The sequence below is a fragment of the Odocoileus virginianus genome, chromosome 14, assembly GCF_023699985.2.
Source record: "Odocoileus virginianus isolate 20LAN1187 ecotype Illinois chromosome 14, Ovbor_1.2, whole genome shotgun sequence".
Classification (NCBI taxonomy): domain Eukaryota; kingdom Metazoa; phylum Chordata; class Mammalia; order Artiodactyla; family Cervidae; genus Odocoileus; species Odocoileus virginianus.
The window spans coordinates 33,918,701-33,935,210 of NC_069687.1; the positions used below are offsets into that span (position 1 = coordinate 33,918,701).

Here is a 16,510-nt window from a genome sequence, read left to right on the forward strand (position 1 = left end):
GATGTGAAGAGCCCACTCATTGGAAACGACCTTGATGCTGGGAAAGATTGAGGGCAGGAGGAGGGGGCGACAGAAGATGAGATAGACATGAGTTTGAGCAAACTCCAGGAGATAGTTAAGGACAGGGAAGCCTGGTGTGCTGCAGTTCATGGGGTTGCAAAGAGTTGGACACGACCTAGTGACTGAACAATGAATAACAAATACCTCCAAATCTCAGTGGCATACAGAAACAAATCTGTCTTTTCATGCTCCTGGCTTGGCTGACACAGGTTGAACCAGGTGGGACTCCAAGCTTCAGGCACGTTTAGGTTTGTTCCATGTAGTTTGTTAGTTCCCTAAGGCTCAGGTTGAAGGACAGTGGCTCTGAGGGACCAGCTCTGCTCAGAGTGCATCACAGGAACACAAGAGCAAGCCAACTCTAATAAGCACACTCAGCTCAGCTACCAGCGTGACCGCTACTCACCTCCCATTGGTCAAACCAAGTCGTGGCTGAGCCTATACGTCAAGGGGGTGGAGAACACTCATACAGAGAGGGAAGTGAAGAATGGGGAGTATTGATCCATTCTGTCAGGAGAGGAAATGAGTTTGAGCTGCAAGTATTATGGGCAAATGGATCCCTGTGTTGGCCAGTTGGTGTTTCATCACCTTGCTCCCCACCAGTCAGACAGCACTCATAGTAAATGTTGCACAAATAGAGTTTTGAGAAATAACAGACATGTAAAACTTATTCCTTTGAGGGAAAAGCAGTCACTAAAAACATCCCTTTCTTTTCCCTTCTCCAGCCCATATACTGATACACATCATTCTCCCCATGATTTTCTGCGTTTTGGTCATCATGATCGCCTGCTACCTAAAAAGTCAGTGGTAAGTGTGTGGGGAAGGTTTTATCCAAGAAGGAGAGTCAAAGAAAAATCTAGAAAGGAATTTAATAAAATAGATATCACACTGGATCATATGAGGCAAAGTGCTGGAAAGGAAAGGACAAAGGAAGATTTGGTAAAAATATGAAAAATTTTGAATAATCTTGTTTATCAACAGATGAGCTGTTGACACATCAACAGATATATAAACAATACATAAGGAAACTATTTGAAAATATTGCAACACTTGTTTAATAGCAACAGCTAATATTTGTATCTCACTTTACCATGTGCTTGGCAATGTTTTCAGTGTTTTACATATAACAACTCAATCTTTCCGACACCATCACTACCATAATGATCTCCACTGAACCAGTGAGGAAATTAAAGCCTAGAAAGGTTAAAAAACTTGCTTAAGTGTTAAGGGTGATAAAGCAAGGATTCATCTGACTCCAGGTTTCTCACTCTTAACCATTCCATGCTATTGCAAAATTCAGTGTAATTTTCATTGGTTTTCCAGGTTGAAGGACAAGTGTTATCCTGACATTCCAGACCCTTACAAGAGCAGCGTCCTGTCTTTAATAAAATCCAAGGTAAATTCTGAAATAGTCTAGGGATACCATGTACTTGTTAAAGACTAACCCAGGGGTTGCGCTATAATAATCATACATTCCTAGACCTCCTCAGGAAGATATAACAAAGCAACAGCCACCTCTGCTCCCCCAGCCATGAAATGAGTGAACACAGCTTTGACTTCTTCTGTCAGGGGCTATCCTTTGGTTTTCAGCATCACCTCTAGTTAACTTGTGACCAGGATAAAACACACAAAGAAGTGAAGCTCTGAGTGCATTTCACATACTTTATATATACTGTGATACACACACACATTATCTTTGCCCATTTTCTATTTCTGTTTCAGGAGAATCCTCATATAACAATAATGAATGTCAACGACTGTGTTCCAGATGCTATTGAAGTTGTAAACAAGCCCGAAGGGAGTAAGATACAGTTCACAGGCACTAGGAAGTCACCCACAGAAACTAAAGGTACTAAGCCTGCCTATCTTGACCTGCTCCCAACAGAGAAGAACTACTCTGGTCCTGGACCTTGCATCTGCTTTGAGAACTTTACCTATAATCAGGCAGCTTCTGACTTGGGTTATTGTGGACATTTTCCAGTAACCTCTCAAGCCCCACACTGTCCGCTGGGACCACTGACTTCACCTGAAAATTTACTAAAGACACTGGAACAAAACTACATGAACTCCCTGGGAGAAATCCCAGCCGGAGAAGCTAATTTGAATTATGTATCCCAGTTGGCCTCACCTGTGTCTGGAGACAAGGAGAGCCCACCAACAAATCCACCAGAGCCAGCACTCTGTTCGGAGTATAAAATGCAAATGGCCATACCCCTGGGTCTTGCCTCCCCTCCCCCAAGTGAGAACAGCAGCCTGTCCTCCACTACCCTTTTAGATCCAGGGGAACACTACCACTAAGCTGGGTGCCCACTGCATATCCTTATGCTACACAGACACTAGCAGAAGCATAGCTGGCACTATTCCATCACCAGATACCTCGGGGCTTAATCCCAGTGAATTATCACCACTGGAAGATCTGATTTATAAAATTTTGCTAGGTTTCAAAGGTCAGAAGCTATGAAATTTAACATCTGTGCTTGGAGCAGGCTTGCTGTGGAAATGGCAGGATCGTGGGAACAGGCTTACCTTGCTCTTGTGTGTTCCACGTTCACCTTTACGGCAGCAGACCTGGCACTTGACAGAGACAGACCGCATCCACTCAGTATTGGACAGGGTGGCTGTGGTCCTTGAAGTTCAGCTTTTAGCAAGAAAGCATTTCCAGTAAGTTTTACCACACATTTCATATCTCAAGGGTAAAGGAACTAGATTTCAGGCCACAGAATATTCGTTACGGGAACATAAATTGTCAATGTTAATTTATTCTGGGTGTGTTTAATGAAGTCACATATTTGAGACCAAAACAGATTTTAGCCTTGCTTTGAAGTGGTGACAGGAGTAAGATGAACTCTTCCTATTAGACCGTATCTAATAGGTAAGACATACAATTGAACTGATGAGATCCCCACAGCTGTCCTTCTGTTGTTTACCACAGTTAAGGAGTGGGGCTGGCACAGAATCCTGCCTCAGTGTCAAGATTATAGCACTCCTACTTAGTAGACACGTCTTCTACAATTTTTGATGACTACCTCAGAATAGAAGAAAATATGTCATTAATTCCACTCACATTTTATAGTTCATTTGTTTTTTGTTTTTTTCCAAGAACTATGATATATACATGACCTGTTTTCAGTAAGCCTCTTTTGGATTCTCCAGTAGGTTGTCTGGGCCAAGATAACACCTTCACTGTCTCCTTATATTCTTCGGATGGTATAACTGTAAAGGGCCACGCAGAGTGGGAGCTCCGTAATGGCTTGCAGCCGCTTTGTCTCTTTGAACCAATATATGCAAAGCACCTACCTGTTACACAGCAGTGTTCAGTCATGCTCCAGTTCCTCTCCCTTCTCTCTGCCCGACAGCCCTTAATGTTTACTCACCATATTTCTAAATAAGCGTGATTAGGGGCTCCTTTCTCTTTGCTGTGGTGGAGACGGTGCTGCATGCGCCTCTGGTACCAAGTGCCCCGTGTCACACCGTTCCACACTATGAAGAACAAGAGAGAAGGAGCCACAGCTGAAAGGAAGATGGCTGTTAACTGACCTAAATATACACAAACCAGGACTTCTGCTCATTCTTTTCAACTTTTTCCTTCCATATAACTATGCTTTTGGCTGGAATAATGGACTATGTACGCCTAACATAGTACAAACAAGTATATTGATTAGTCTCTTTTGAGAAGACTTTGGGGCCAGTATTGTCATCATTTAGCCTCTTTGTGTCTGTCATGATGCAATTATAAAAATACATAGAAACATCAATGACAGTGATGATTGATTTGTAAGTAGTATCTTTTGTAAAGATTTTCTTTAGAAAAATAATTCACAAAACCTTGAAGTCATTTCTGTTGCTGTAAGCCTTAATTAAAATATTTCACCACCGCATTATTTTGTGTTTTCTCTACATCAGTGAATTGATAAACTCTTGTAATTGTTGTTAAGTGATAAATCATGTTCTGAGCTTACTAGAAATGTAAATTCCTAGGTGCCACTCCAAATCTCCCAACCAAAATCTCTGTGGCACAAGACCTGGAATATATCCCAGGCACTCAGATACACACTCAACTTTGAGAATCACTGACCTAAATCAAACAAAGATGTCTTTCTGAAATGTAACAACACGCCAATAGGAAATGGCTGGGTTTATATAACTTTGTCCTTACAGTATCACTATGACTCTAGTTTTGGCTCCAAACATTCCTTTCCCATGTCCACAAATAACCAAATAACAGTATTTAGACTATATGCCACTTAACAGCATTGTTTTAAGAAATTCAGAAACTTTGAAATTTGTGTCAGAATTACCAGGATTAAAAAAAAAACAAAACAACTCATGGAGAATTTCAAATAAAGATAGAAGCAGGAGTTTAACAAACCATTATGAACTATCCCCGGTAGCTCAGATGGTAAAGAATTTGCCTGCAATGCAGGAGACTCGGGTTTGATCCTTGGGTTCGGAAGATCCCCTGGAGAAGGGGATGGCAAGCCACTCCACTGTTCTTGCCTGGAGAATCCCATGGACAGAGGAGCCTGGTGGGCTACAGTTCATGGGGTTGGACAAAGAGTTGGACAGGAATGAGTGACTTAACACTACTATCATCAACCCCAATAGCCACTAAACCATGGTTGTTTTAGTCCATCCATAGTCTTATTCAGTCTTCCCCTTGATACGATTTTAAAGCAAATCATGGTTTCATCTGTAAATGTTTTTCTAAATTGGCTTTACTTTTTCTAAAATAGCCATAATACCTTTTTAATAATCACACCTATGAAAAAACAACCAAATCAAAAAATGGGCAGAAGATCTAAACAGACCTTTCTCCAAAGAAGACACAGATGGCCAGAAAGCATATGAAAAGATGCTCAACACTGCTAACTTTCAGAGAAATGCAAATCAAAACTACAATGAGGTTATCACCTCACATCAGTCAGAATGGCCATCATAAAGAAGTCTACAAACAATAAATGCTAGAGGGTATGGAGAAAAGGGAACCATCCCCCCATCACTATTAGTGGGAATGTAAATTGATACAACCACTATGGAGAGCAGAATGGAGGTTCCTTCATAAACTAGAACTAGAACTACCATGTGCTTGGGCTCCTGCTCAGTCGCTTCAGTTGTGTCTGATTCTTTGGTGCTTAGTAACTTCAGCCGTGTCTGACTCTTTGCGACCCAAAGGACTGTAGCCCACCAGGCTCCTCTGTCCATGGGATTCTCCAGGCAAGAATACTGGAGTGAGCTGCCATGCCCTCCTTCAGAGGATCTTCCCAATCCGGGTATAAAACTCACATTTGCCTGCATCTCCTGCGTTGCAGGCAGATTCTTTACCCACGGAGCCACCTGGGAAGCACTTGTGATTCAGCAGTTCTAATCCTGGGCATGTATCTGGAGAAAATCATTATTCAGAAAGATACATGCACCCCAGTGTTCACTGCAGTACTATTTACAACAGCGAAGACATGGAAGCAACCTAAATGTCCATCAACAGAGGAATGGATAAAGAAGATGTGGTACACATATGAAATAGAATAAAAAGAATGAAATAATGTCACTTGCAGCAATATGGGCGGACCGAGAAATTGTCATACTAAGTGAAGTCAGAGAAAGACAAATATGGTATCACTTATATGTGGACCATAAGAAAAAACTGATATGAGTGGATTTATTTACAAAACAAACTCTCAGACTTCAAAAACAAACTGATGGTTACCAAACAGAAAAGGTGGGGGGGATAAATTAGGAGCTTGGGATTAACATAAACACACAACTATATATAAAATAATCAACAAGGACCTACTGTATAGCAGAGGGAACTCTACTCAATATTCTGTTAATAACTTATATGGGAAAAGAATCTGAGAAAGAATGGATATATGTATATCTGAATCACTTAGCTGTACACCTGAAAACTAAGGCAATATTGTCAATCAACTCCAATATAAAATAAAAAATTTAAAAATTAAAAACACATGCAAAACCTAGTTAGTAATATTCCATATCAATATTGGGATATTTTGATGGTGGGTAGAACTGGAAATGACCTACAAATAATGCCTCAGCCTGGTGACTGGTCCTCAGCTGCAGGTAGGTAGATGGGAAGCAGGGACAGGGAACTAGCATTACAGTGATACTGATATGGAATATTACTAACTAAGTTTTAGATGTGATTTTAATTTTAAAAAATTTTTACATTGGCATTTATTGACAATATTGTGTTAGTTTTCAGGTGTACAGCTAAGTGATTCAGATATACATATATCCATGGACCTGCTGGAAGTGCCTGCTGACATTCCAACACCTGACCCATACTAAGTCTAATGAAACTTTCTCCACTAGAATGTCATTTATTAAGAAAATCAGGTTGTATCAGACAATATCTAGTATTTCTTCTAAGAACTCTGTGGAGACCAGCTGGCTTTCATCTCAAAGAATTTATAAAACATGCTAAGCATTTTGCATAAAATAGGAATTTTAAAACCTTCAAAGAGGGACTTCCCTGGTGGTTCAGTGGTTGAGACTGATTCCACTGCTGGGGGTGTGGTTCAATCCCAGGTAAGGGAAGCAGGATCCAGCAAGGCATGACCAAAACATAATGAGAACCTTCAAAAAGATATAACTGAAAATATAAAGCCTTCAAAATTAGTAGTTAAAATAGTATTTACAATAAATATATTCTCATTTAAAGAACATTTGCTACATTTAAGCAAATGTAGTTATCTTTGTCCTCTAAGCATTAGAGAAAGTTTTCATACATTGTTTTTTTTTTTTTTTTAATCAATGCAGAATTAGTTGCTGTGGTCTGAATGATCACCTCCCTCCCCAAATCCCTACATTGAAATCCTAACACCCAGGGATGATGGTATTAATAGATGGCCATCTTTGGGAGGTCATGAGGCTAGAGCTCTCATGAGTGTGATTGATGTACTTATAAGAGACACTAGTTTCCAATCCCATCAAGCCATCGAGGACTTAAGACAAGAGAAGTTTGGGATGTGAAGAGGGCCCTCACCCAAATGTGTTCACACTCTAATTTCAGATTTCCAGCTAACAGAATTGTGAGAAATAAATTTGTTATTTATAAACTGTCCAGTCTTTGGTATTTTGCTATTGTTTTTGTTCAGTCGCTATGTCCAACTCTTGGCGACCCCATGGACTGCAGCATGCCAGGCTTCCCCTGTCTTTCACTATCTCCTGGAGTACTTTATACACCAGAGAGTTTTAAAAAATGAAACAAACTTTCTGAAGCTCAGCTATATGGTCAGTTTTCAAAAATGAGCTGTGTGATGATGATTAAGAGTGCTTTTTAATTTGAGGGCCAACTACATTTTTGTTGAAAAACATATATAGAGAAGGCAATATGAAAATGATACACATAAATGTTTAAAAACCAAACTATCCAAAATAAATCTATTTCTGAATACATTTTACCACATTCAACCAATGATAACAGACCCTAACTTTGACACTGAATTTTATTCTCCAGGATTGACTATTTCCCTTGTGGTATTTTCTTTTGCCACTAGGTGGCTGTTGGCTAGCTTACCTGATCTAGTTTCGGTGAAAGTGAAAGTAGTTCAGGCATGTCAGACTCTTTGCGACCCTGTGGACTCTACAGTCCATGGAGTTCTCCAGGCCAGAATACTGGAACGGGTAGCCTTTCCCTTCTCCAGGGGATATTCCCAACCCAGGGATCGAACCCAGGTCTCCCACATTGCAGGCAGATTCTTTACCAGCTGAGCCACAAAGGAAAGCTGAGTGAAATCGAATAGCTTACACGGAAAAGTTACCATCATACCATCATTGCTCATTTTATATATTAATCACTAAAGTTGGAATTGTTCTGAAGATAGATCTACTTTATCAAACCTTTCACAATAACCTGAGATTAAAAACTAATAACTGTGAAGACATTTGATTAGATTATGAAGGGTTCAGAAAGTATACCTATTTTAAAACATTTAGGACAAGCCACTACTCATTTGAAAAGACCCTGATGCTGAGAAAGACTGAAGGTGGGAGGAAGGGGACGACAGAGGATGAGATGGTTGGATGGCATCACCAACTCAATGGGCATGAGTCTGAGTAAACTCCGGGAGTTGGTGATGGACAGGGAGGCCTGGCATGCTGCAGTCCATGGGGTTGCCGAGTTGGACAGGACAGAGTGACTGAACTGAACTGAACTATGTGTTACTGAACCAGATTCCTATCTGTGGTATCTAAAAGTCACTTTTACCTAGAGTTACATGTAACAGCCTCAGTGGTACATAAATCTACAATGATGGTTTTAAAATTTGAAATAGAGCAATGACACAAGTTTAAGAATTTTTAAGTACATTTTATTAAGAATGTATCCCTTTGATAAGATTATGCTTCAGGAGGCTTTTAATGCCCTTGACATAAACTGTACACATTATACAAAAACAAGAAAAACCACAAAAAAAAATCAAGGTGAGCAAAACCATTTAGGGACAAACCTTATTTAAATTATACACAACTCAATGAAATATTCTTACGGAAAATATATAAATACTTTTCTTTCTATGTTACAGTTATACAATATAAATCAGATTTCAATGTCTGTTCAGTGACCTACAAATACCAGAACCTCCAAATATGTAGCAGCGTATTACTAAATAAAAAAGAAAATTATGTGGTTAGGGAGCATTAAGTCTGAGATATTTTTCACAGTCCCTTACCACTTTTCAAAACTAATTTACATCATTTGTTTTACAATGCAGCTTTAGGGTTTCTGACAGGCCAATAATGGAACATTTTTCAACTATCATCTATGAAAGTTTTAAATCTCCCCCCTCCTCTGCCCAAAGACTTTGCATTTTGTGCTAAATCAACCTATTAGTGGCAAAATTACAAGATATACTTTTTTGGCATAAATTATATTTTTCAAATTAAATATTTTATAAAGAAAGTCAAACAAAATGTGCAATTTATGCGTGCAGTGGCATAGCTATCCACCTACGTTACAAAAATACTCTAAAGGGGAGAAAATCCACATTCATTAAAGAAACCTACTATGAATGAAAACTACCCTGGGAACCTAGAACTAAAAGAAAAAACAAATGCTCCTAGAAAGATTCTCAAAGATGTTAATATTGTCTGATAAGCACTGCTATTAATTTTACTGGTATGCTTTTATAATCAAACTCTCACTGTAGTGACAGTCTTGAAATGAAGCTGGTAATAATGTAGTTCCTAAATGGAGAGACAAGGGAGACCTTTCCCAACTGACATTTTGGAAGATCTGAAATGTTCTTTTTATTGAACAGCTCTTATTAAACTCTCTCACTTAACTTTTTTCCCCTAATTTAATGGATTGTTGAATTTGAGACAAAACTGGAAACATAGGATAAAAAGGGAAAAACCTTACTTCCAAAGGACCTTTCCCAAGGTAGTTTACAAAACTCCTCTCACACAAAATTAGCACCTCACTCTCACCATGCAAAGTAACTGCAGTTATAATTTGGATGACAATTTGATTGCTTTTTATTGCTTAGTGATCTGTGCTTTAATGTGGGGATAAAAGGCATCCTCTGAATGGAATGAAAAAATTTTTTTATATAAATAGCAGTAGACAAGTCTAAATAAGCATTCACACCTCACTGTTGAACACTTTGCATCTGTAATATGCCCTGAAAAACTCAGCTTTAATTACTTCAAGCTCTGGATAAAAGAGCTGAAAACTATTAAAGCCACACCATTTCAAAAGGTCTTATACATATGATGTTAGAGTAACTAGTAAAATAAAGTATATACCTCCAAAGAGCCTCTTTTAATGTCAATGTCTTACAGAATGCCCTTATGCTACCAATATTTATTAGAAAATTTTTTATTAGGGAGAAAAGATTTTTTCCCCCTTCAAATCTACCTAAGCATAAACAGGAAGTAAAAGTATAAGAAATTTTAGACCATGTTTAATTACAAATACTAATTTCTAATTTCCTTATTTATCAGTATTTACTTAGTATGTGAAGCTGAAATCTGTTCTTGAAAAAAATTTCAATTAGAAACAATTCACTTTACAATTAGAAATTCACAGTTTATAACCAGCACAACTGCCCAAATTCCTCCAAATTATTCAATAATTACCAGTAGTACAAATTTATATGGACTAAGATTAATTCTAAAATCTTGAAAAACTACAGTATTGACATTATTTTGGTATTTTATAGTCTGGTAATATCTATTACATATAGATGCTTTTCTCAATTATTTCTATTACCACTGACAACATCCCTAAACTTTTCTGTTATAATTTAACTTTAAACACCTAAGTAAATCACTTGGCACTGCATGTGAGCATTTTTCATCGTAAAAGTCTACTTTTATACAAATAAGTACTTAAAGAAAACGTATTAGACCTGTCAGTGAAACATGGATAAACCAAATAGCACTATACACTTAATACAGACATCTTTTTTTTAAGATTACTGAGAACCACAAAGCTCTGAGTGTCTCCCCAAACTAAGTGCTAAAGGCAAATATTATGATATATACATACATATCTTTCAAGGTAATAATCCAAAAAACTGTTCAGGCTAATAGTAACAAAGACTTCATTTCAGGATGGATGAGTGAGGTGGGGTCCAGGGATGAAGGTGTGTGGTGTGTGTGTGTGTGTGTGTGTGTGTGTAACAAAAAAGAATTTACTGTTAACTTTTGAGGGATTAAACCACAGATTTTATACTCTATATTAACTGAGGTAGTGTTTAAAAATGAATGTCTAAAATATGTTAATCCCATTATTAATAAGATTACTACATTACCTCCTTTGGAGTTTTTAACCACTATTTGGTCTAGTATCTCTGACATTTGGTTCTCTGGAAGGTAGTTTCATCATCCAAGACCAAAGACCAAGGTGACAGGCAACGTTCTTAGAAGTACTGTTGACATTTAAATAAACACTTGGGTTCAGTGATAAATTAAAGTTTAAAAAAAAAAAGCATCTGTTTTATCTTCAATTGGATTTTATGAAAGAAAATCTGAAGAACCACTTTTTAACATAAGCAGCAGCTTACAGCCCTTATCTGCTTTGTTATAATAAAGTCGCTAAACAGTGCACATAAGAACAATTCACTGAAGTGCAGTCAAAGAGGTGTTACGAAGTGAGATGAAATGCTTCATCTCAATTGGAACTTTCAGTGCCAGTAAATTAAAAAAAAAAAAAAAGTATCTCTGTGAGTTATGCTTTCTAGTTCACAGGGTTCTTTACAGAGATCTCAAAGAACAAGCCCATTATAAAAAAGAACTGTAATAAGGGAAAATACTAGTCCCCATATTGTGACTGTGTCAGAGCCGATGCCTAACTGTAAAAATGGTCTAAACAAATCAATTAAAAAAGGGTCCTAATCAGTCCAGCTTGATTTTTTTTCTACTTATATATAGACCTCAAAAAAGATCCTTTCATTTACAAGCATTCTAATGATGATGGCCATGCTTTTTTTATATACAAATTTGCATATATGTTTAATTCCTGTAAAGATTTCCAAATATCTTTAGACATACACAAATTAAACAAACAAATAAAACTTTGCCCTCATCAACTTTAACAACTTCACAAATGTGATAAAGGCAACTACTGTACTCATTAACTCACCTATCACTGCATTTAGTCTGTGCAAAACAAGAACACTGATATAAAAATTAAATTACTGCTGCTTTAAAATTTGGTACTTAAGGCTTTTCACTACAATTTTTAATCGTAATAATGTTTCACCAAGGATTTTTTTTTTAAAAGAAACTATGGCTCTTCGTTTCCCATGGAATGTATAAATTATAGGCAACCTTATCTTTTCCTCAAGAGATCCAAGGTGTTATTTAATGCTTGCTTTCACTTTAGGTCTAAATTAATAGTGCTTTGTTCAAGTTCCTGTTAAAATGGTGATGTGGGAAGCTAATGGAAATAGAAGTGCACTGAAAACATATGCATTTTATAAATGAAAAATACTCTGAATTATAAAATAATTTTCTGATTTTAATCAGGAACTGTAGTGAAAAACCTTAATCGGTTCAAATAGCCTATAATAATACATTGCAACAAAACTGAAGAGATGGAAAACAAGTAAGAAATTTTATGTAAGTCTAGTCACATAAAAATAACTTATAAGTCCTGGTTGGTGAGGCTCTTCTTTCGCTTTGAGGTTAAAAACCTCTGAAGTAGTGTTATAAACATGAGAAAAAAGTGGAAGGGCCAAAGATCCCCTTCTAATACCAGCAGTTACAGAACATCCCATTGTGCTAACAGGATGCAGCCTCAGAGACACTGATTCCTGGCTTCCAAAATGAGTTAACAAACAAGGCATCTTTATATTTACCCTAAAAAAGGAATTCAGAAATAACGGTGTGTAGGGTGCTTCTGCATACCGTACTGTTCCACTGTTATTATGCTCTTAAAATGAAAAGTAGAAAACCCATGTAGGTACTCAGTGCTTGGATCTTGCATACAATGGTAACTGAAACTCTTAAAACTGTGGTAATGAATAATGAACCCCCAAAGGGGCTCCACAGAGGGGAGAGGAAGTTGTTTTGGTTAGGGAAGTCCGCAGTTCCAACTGTTCATGTACCAGTAATTGCTGGAACAGCGTATAGAGGATACTCCTGTCTTTGCTGCCCAGTCAGTCGGCGTTTTTTGAGGCTTTTAGAAGTCCACAAATATGAATATATATATATATATATATAGTCTACATCTATATACATCATAAATATGAGGTCAGGATTCAGCAGATGTATCAACTATAGGTTGCTTTGGTGGTGTTGCCAAGACAGCCTCTGCTTCTTCATGCATCTAGGGAAGAAGTGGTAAATTATTAATGACTTTCTAGTGTATCAACAGATATAATCTCAAAACTTTTAGTTTAATTCAAACAGAAATATTTTTGAAAGATAAAGTTCAGAAGTACAAATCCTACTTACTTGTAAAAACTGTACATCCTGAAATAATTCTTGTATGAACCTCCGACATGGAAGTCTAAATGTGCAGTGTGACAGCAAATGGGAAACCTCAGAGTAAAGGCATATGTCATCAAATGTTTGAGGATACTTCTCTTTAATTCTAAAATGAAAGAAAAGACTACGATGTGATAAAAATTATAATAATGACTTGCTTATTTTCTTTCAAAATATCATTTTTAAGTATTTTTTTCCTCTGGATATATAGATCAAGTGACATATCTTGGGTGAGGGCATAAGAATATAAAATAGTAAATATTCCTACCTCACACTTAAATTATAACTATTTTAAGTTTGGGCTATCTCTTAAAATGATAAAAACCCAAATACTTCTTGGAAAGTGAGAAATATTCTTTTTCACTGGCCTGAGAAATTACAAAATGTATTTACTGGCCTAGAATAACTCAAGTATTTTTAAAACTAAGCTTTAAAATAGAAATAAATTGTTAAAGTTAAATCTTTGTATCTTTCAGCATTTAGCAGTGGCTCTCGCCTGGCCCAGCACCTCAGAAGCAGCAGCGGGCGGGCCAATCCAGGTGAAGGGCCCTCTACACTTGAAGCTTCTGGCCAGGAGGTCTGCAGTGGGACTCTGGTACATGTGCTACTGCATTCTATAAAGTCCCACAGGAGACCCTGAAGTGCATTTCATTTTTTGAGGACCACAGCTTTAAACAGTGCATATCAAAGATGTTGAAGATGGCCTGAAAATTCTTTTATCATGTTGCTGTGATTTAGAAAAGCAAAAAAATTCTGCAACTTTTAAAAGGAGTAAAAACAGGGAAAAATTAAACCAAGAAAATATCACTTATTTTTATGAATGCCAGCTTTTCTTGAGCCTTATGGTCTCAGAATTCTTCTACTTCTTAAAAATTGTTGAGAAACCCCCAAATCTTATTTTTTGTGAGCCATGAAAGTTGTGTCCAACTCTTTGTGACCCCAAGGACTATACAGTCCATGGCATTCTCCAGGCCAGAATACTAGAGTGGGGGAAACTTTCCCTTCTTCAGGGGATCTTCCCAACCCAGGGATCGAACCCACATCTCCTGCATTGCAGGTGGATTCTTTACTTTTACTTTTGTGGGCCATAGCCATGAATAATTACCATACAAGAAATTAAAATTTTACAGATCTTTTTAATGTCTGGCTGAATAGAAAACAGTTGGATTCACATACCTGCTTCTGCATTCAATTTGTTATCATATGTTAGTTTGGTTGAAGTAGATGAAGAAAATCTAGGCTCACTAAGATATGCCATGCAGTTGATAACTACTGATGTAAAGCTAATTGATCAAACTTTTAAAGTATTTCAAGTGTCTTTTTCACCATAAAAAAGCAAATACTCATGCTCAAAGCTTACTTACGTTAAAAGCCCAGTTTCATGACATTTAGTTGAAACTGAACTACTCAAATTAATGACTAATCTCAGAACTTCTTTGCGAAGGAGTATTCGGCACATTGGTGTATCATCTGGAATTGTTTTAACACCTGAAAAGAAGATAAAAATATTTTATCTGTATCACAACAGAAAACTACTATAACTCATGGAATTTGTTTTTAAATTTTACCAAAGATACATATAAAACTGAGATAAACTGCACATGACCTGCCAATCATTTTGGGATCAAAATTCTTTCTAATGAAAGCAGACAGCTAGCTATGCGAGTATGTATCAGCAACTGATATAGGTACAATAGTTGACTAAATATACCTCAATAAAACTAAGTTGTCATAGATTTGAGACAACCAATGAACAGCACTCATCATTAACAACAAACAACTAAGTAGAGTTATATTAACAAGGTTTGGATTTAAATCTGAAAACTTACCTAGTAGCAATTCTGTACTTTTAGTGCTGCTGGCTGAACCTTCTTGAGACACTGCATCACTGCATCCAGAAATGCCAGAAAATTTAGAGGGAACTACTTCTAAGGGATTATGGATAGTCTGCTCACACCAATCAGAATATGGAATGTCTTGAAGGTCTGAAGAAATAAATTAATTCAATAAACAGATCAAAACAGCTTAATTCCTATGTTGTACTATATACCACAAAGGAATGGTTCCTTGTAATTTCCTTCCAGTCTCTTCAATAATTGTTTTCCAAGATGAAGATTTTCAAAGTAAATTTACAGACTGCTCAAATAGTAGTGTTAAATTCTAAAGACATTTATACATAAGATTTTATTTTCCTAAACTACAAATAAATGTTTGTTTAAAGAATTCATATAAAGATATATATAGAATAAGTGAAGGTCTTTTACCTACCCCCTCTTCCATGCCTCCCACCCTTTAAACTAAATAGCCCTCTCCTTAAATATATAAAAATCCAGATCTTCTGCTATTTTCAATTTCTCTCTCTTGCTCTTTAGGTGTATAAGTGAGATTACACTGTATCTATTATTCTATCACTTGCTAGTCTTACCATTTAATAATCACCAATATAACAATCATAGTTCCCCAGACTTATCAGTTCTTTTCATAGGGTTAAACATACTATACTATCCATGCATTGCTAAGGTCTACTCCTAGATGGGATTTTAAAGTCAACTAAACATCTTAGTGTGGCTAAAATAACATCAATATTTTTTATTTTAAAATTGCCTGAGCACTTAAACTAAGTGATTAGAGCAAATGGAAATCAGAAAGTCTTCAGTTATCCTTTTAGGAGATAACACTGGGCAACCCAGAAAATCATGCAACCTTAGTACACTAAGAAAAGAGATTCAGAGAGAAGACACCATCAGTCAGAAGGTAAGACCTCTTGATAGTTAGTCCTATCCTCTTTCTACTACAGTACACTGTCAGAATAGTAATAAAGAGTTTTTTTAAAAGTCTAGGAAACTAGACCTACATCAACACATACTACTCTCCCTATGCTGCTATCAGTAGAATAGATACCACTAACCTCATCTCACCTTTAAGTACTTCCTAAGATTAATAGTGACATAATACTAAGCAGAATATGTTCTGGTTCCTCAGGATATCAACTCAGGATAGTTTTAATATCTTGGTTACTAAGAAAATCATGCATCTGTCAGGTACTTAAAAGTAACATATGCTATTTAAATTATACACTGATTTTAAAAATAAAACTACTGCCAAAAGATCTGAGAACTAAAGATGCACTTGAAGACCAGTAATGCTCAATAACCAGGTAAGAAATGGCTATGTTATTTTGGACTCAGTAAGATTCCCATGAAGTAAAAAGACAAAATATTCCAGCAGAATGAACAATAAGAAAATTATACTTCCTGTGTCAATGTTATTTGTGAAAGGTTATAAACTTATTCATTTCAGCCTCATCTTCAACCAGTGATGACTCCTAACATTTCTAACCTTCTACAACCACATTTTATTTCTAAAGATATCCATTCATATAAAAAAAAAAATCACACCTCTAACTAAACAAAGCCAAAAGGATTAGTTTCTCCCACTGTGGTGGTTTAGTTGCTACTCATGTCCGACTCTTGCGACCCCATGGACTGTGGCCCACTAG

At 36.8% G+C, this 16,510-nt stretch overlaps 2 protein-coding genes across 8 annotated transcripts in view; one reads left to right on the top strand and one right to left on the bottom strand.

Annotated features, from left to right (window-relative positions):
- Window positions 1-3,935, top strand: part of OSMR (oncostatin M receptor) — a 60,963-nt gene extending 57,028 nt beyond the window's left edge. For all 5 annotated transcript variants that reach the window (XM_020869350.2, XM_020869356.2, XM_070476604.1 and 2 more), the window contains 3 exons: window positions 783-864; window positions 1,381-1,453; window positions 1,780-3,935. In XM_020869350.2, coding sequence (XP_020725009.2) covers window positions 783-864; window positions 1,381-1,453; window positions 1,780-2,355 — 731 coding nt within the window. In that variant the 3' untranslated portion in view covers window positions 2,356-3,935. The remainder of the gene's footprint in view (window positions 1-782; window positions 865-1,380; window positions 1,454-1,779) is intronic.
- Window positions 3,936-8,365: 4,430 nt separating this feature from the next.
- The window catches only part of RICTOR (RPTOR independent companion of MTOR complex 2), a 123,722-nt gene continuing 115,577 nt past the window's right edge, over window positions 8,366-16,510 (bottom strand). For all 3 annotated transcript variants that reach the window (XM_020869379.2, XM_020869378.2, XM_020869382.2), the window contains 4 exons: window positions 14,841-14,996; window positions 14,376-14,499; window positions 12,979-13,117; window positions 8,366-12,850 (listed from right to left, as the gene is read on the bottom strand). In XM_020869379.2, coding sequence (XP_020725038.1) covers window positions 12,776-12,850; window positions 12,979-13,117; window positions 14,376-14,499; window positions 14,841-14,996 — 494 coding nt within the window. In that variant the 3' untranslated portion in view covers window positions 8,366-12,775. The remainder of the gene's footprint in view (window positions 12,851-12,978; window positions 13,118-14,375; window positions 14,500-14,840; window positions 14,997-16,510) is intronic.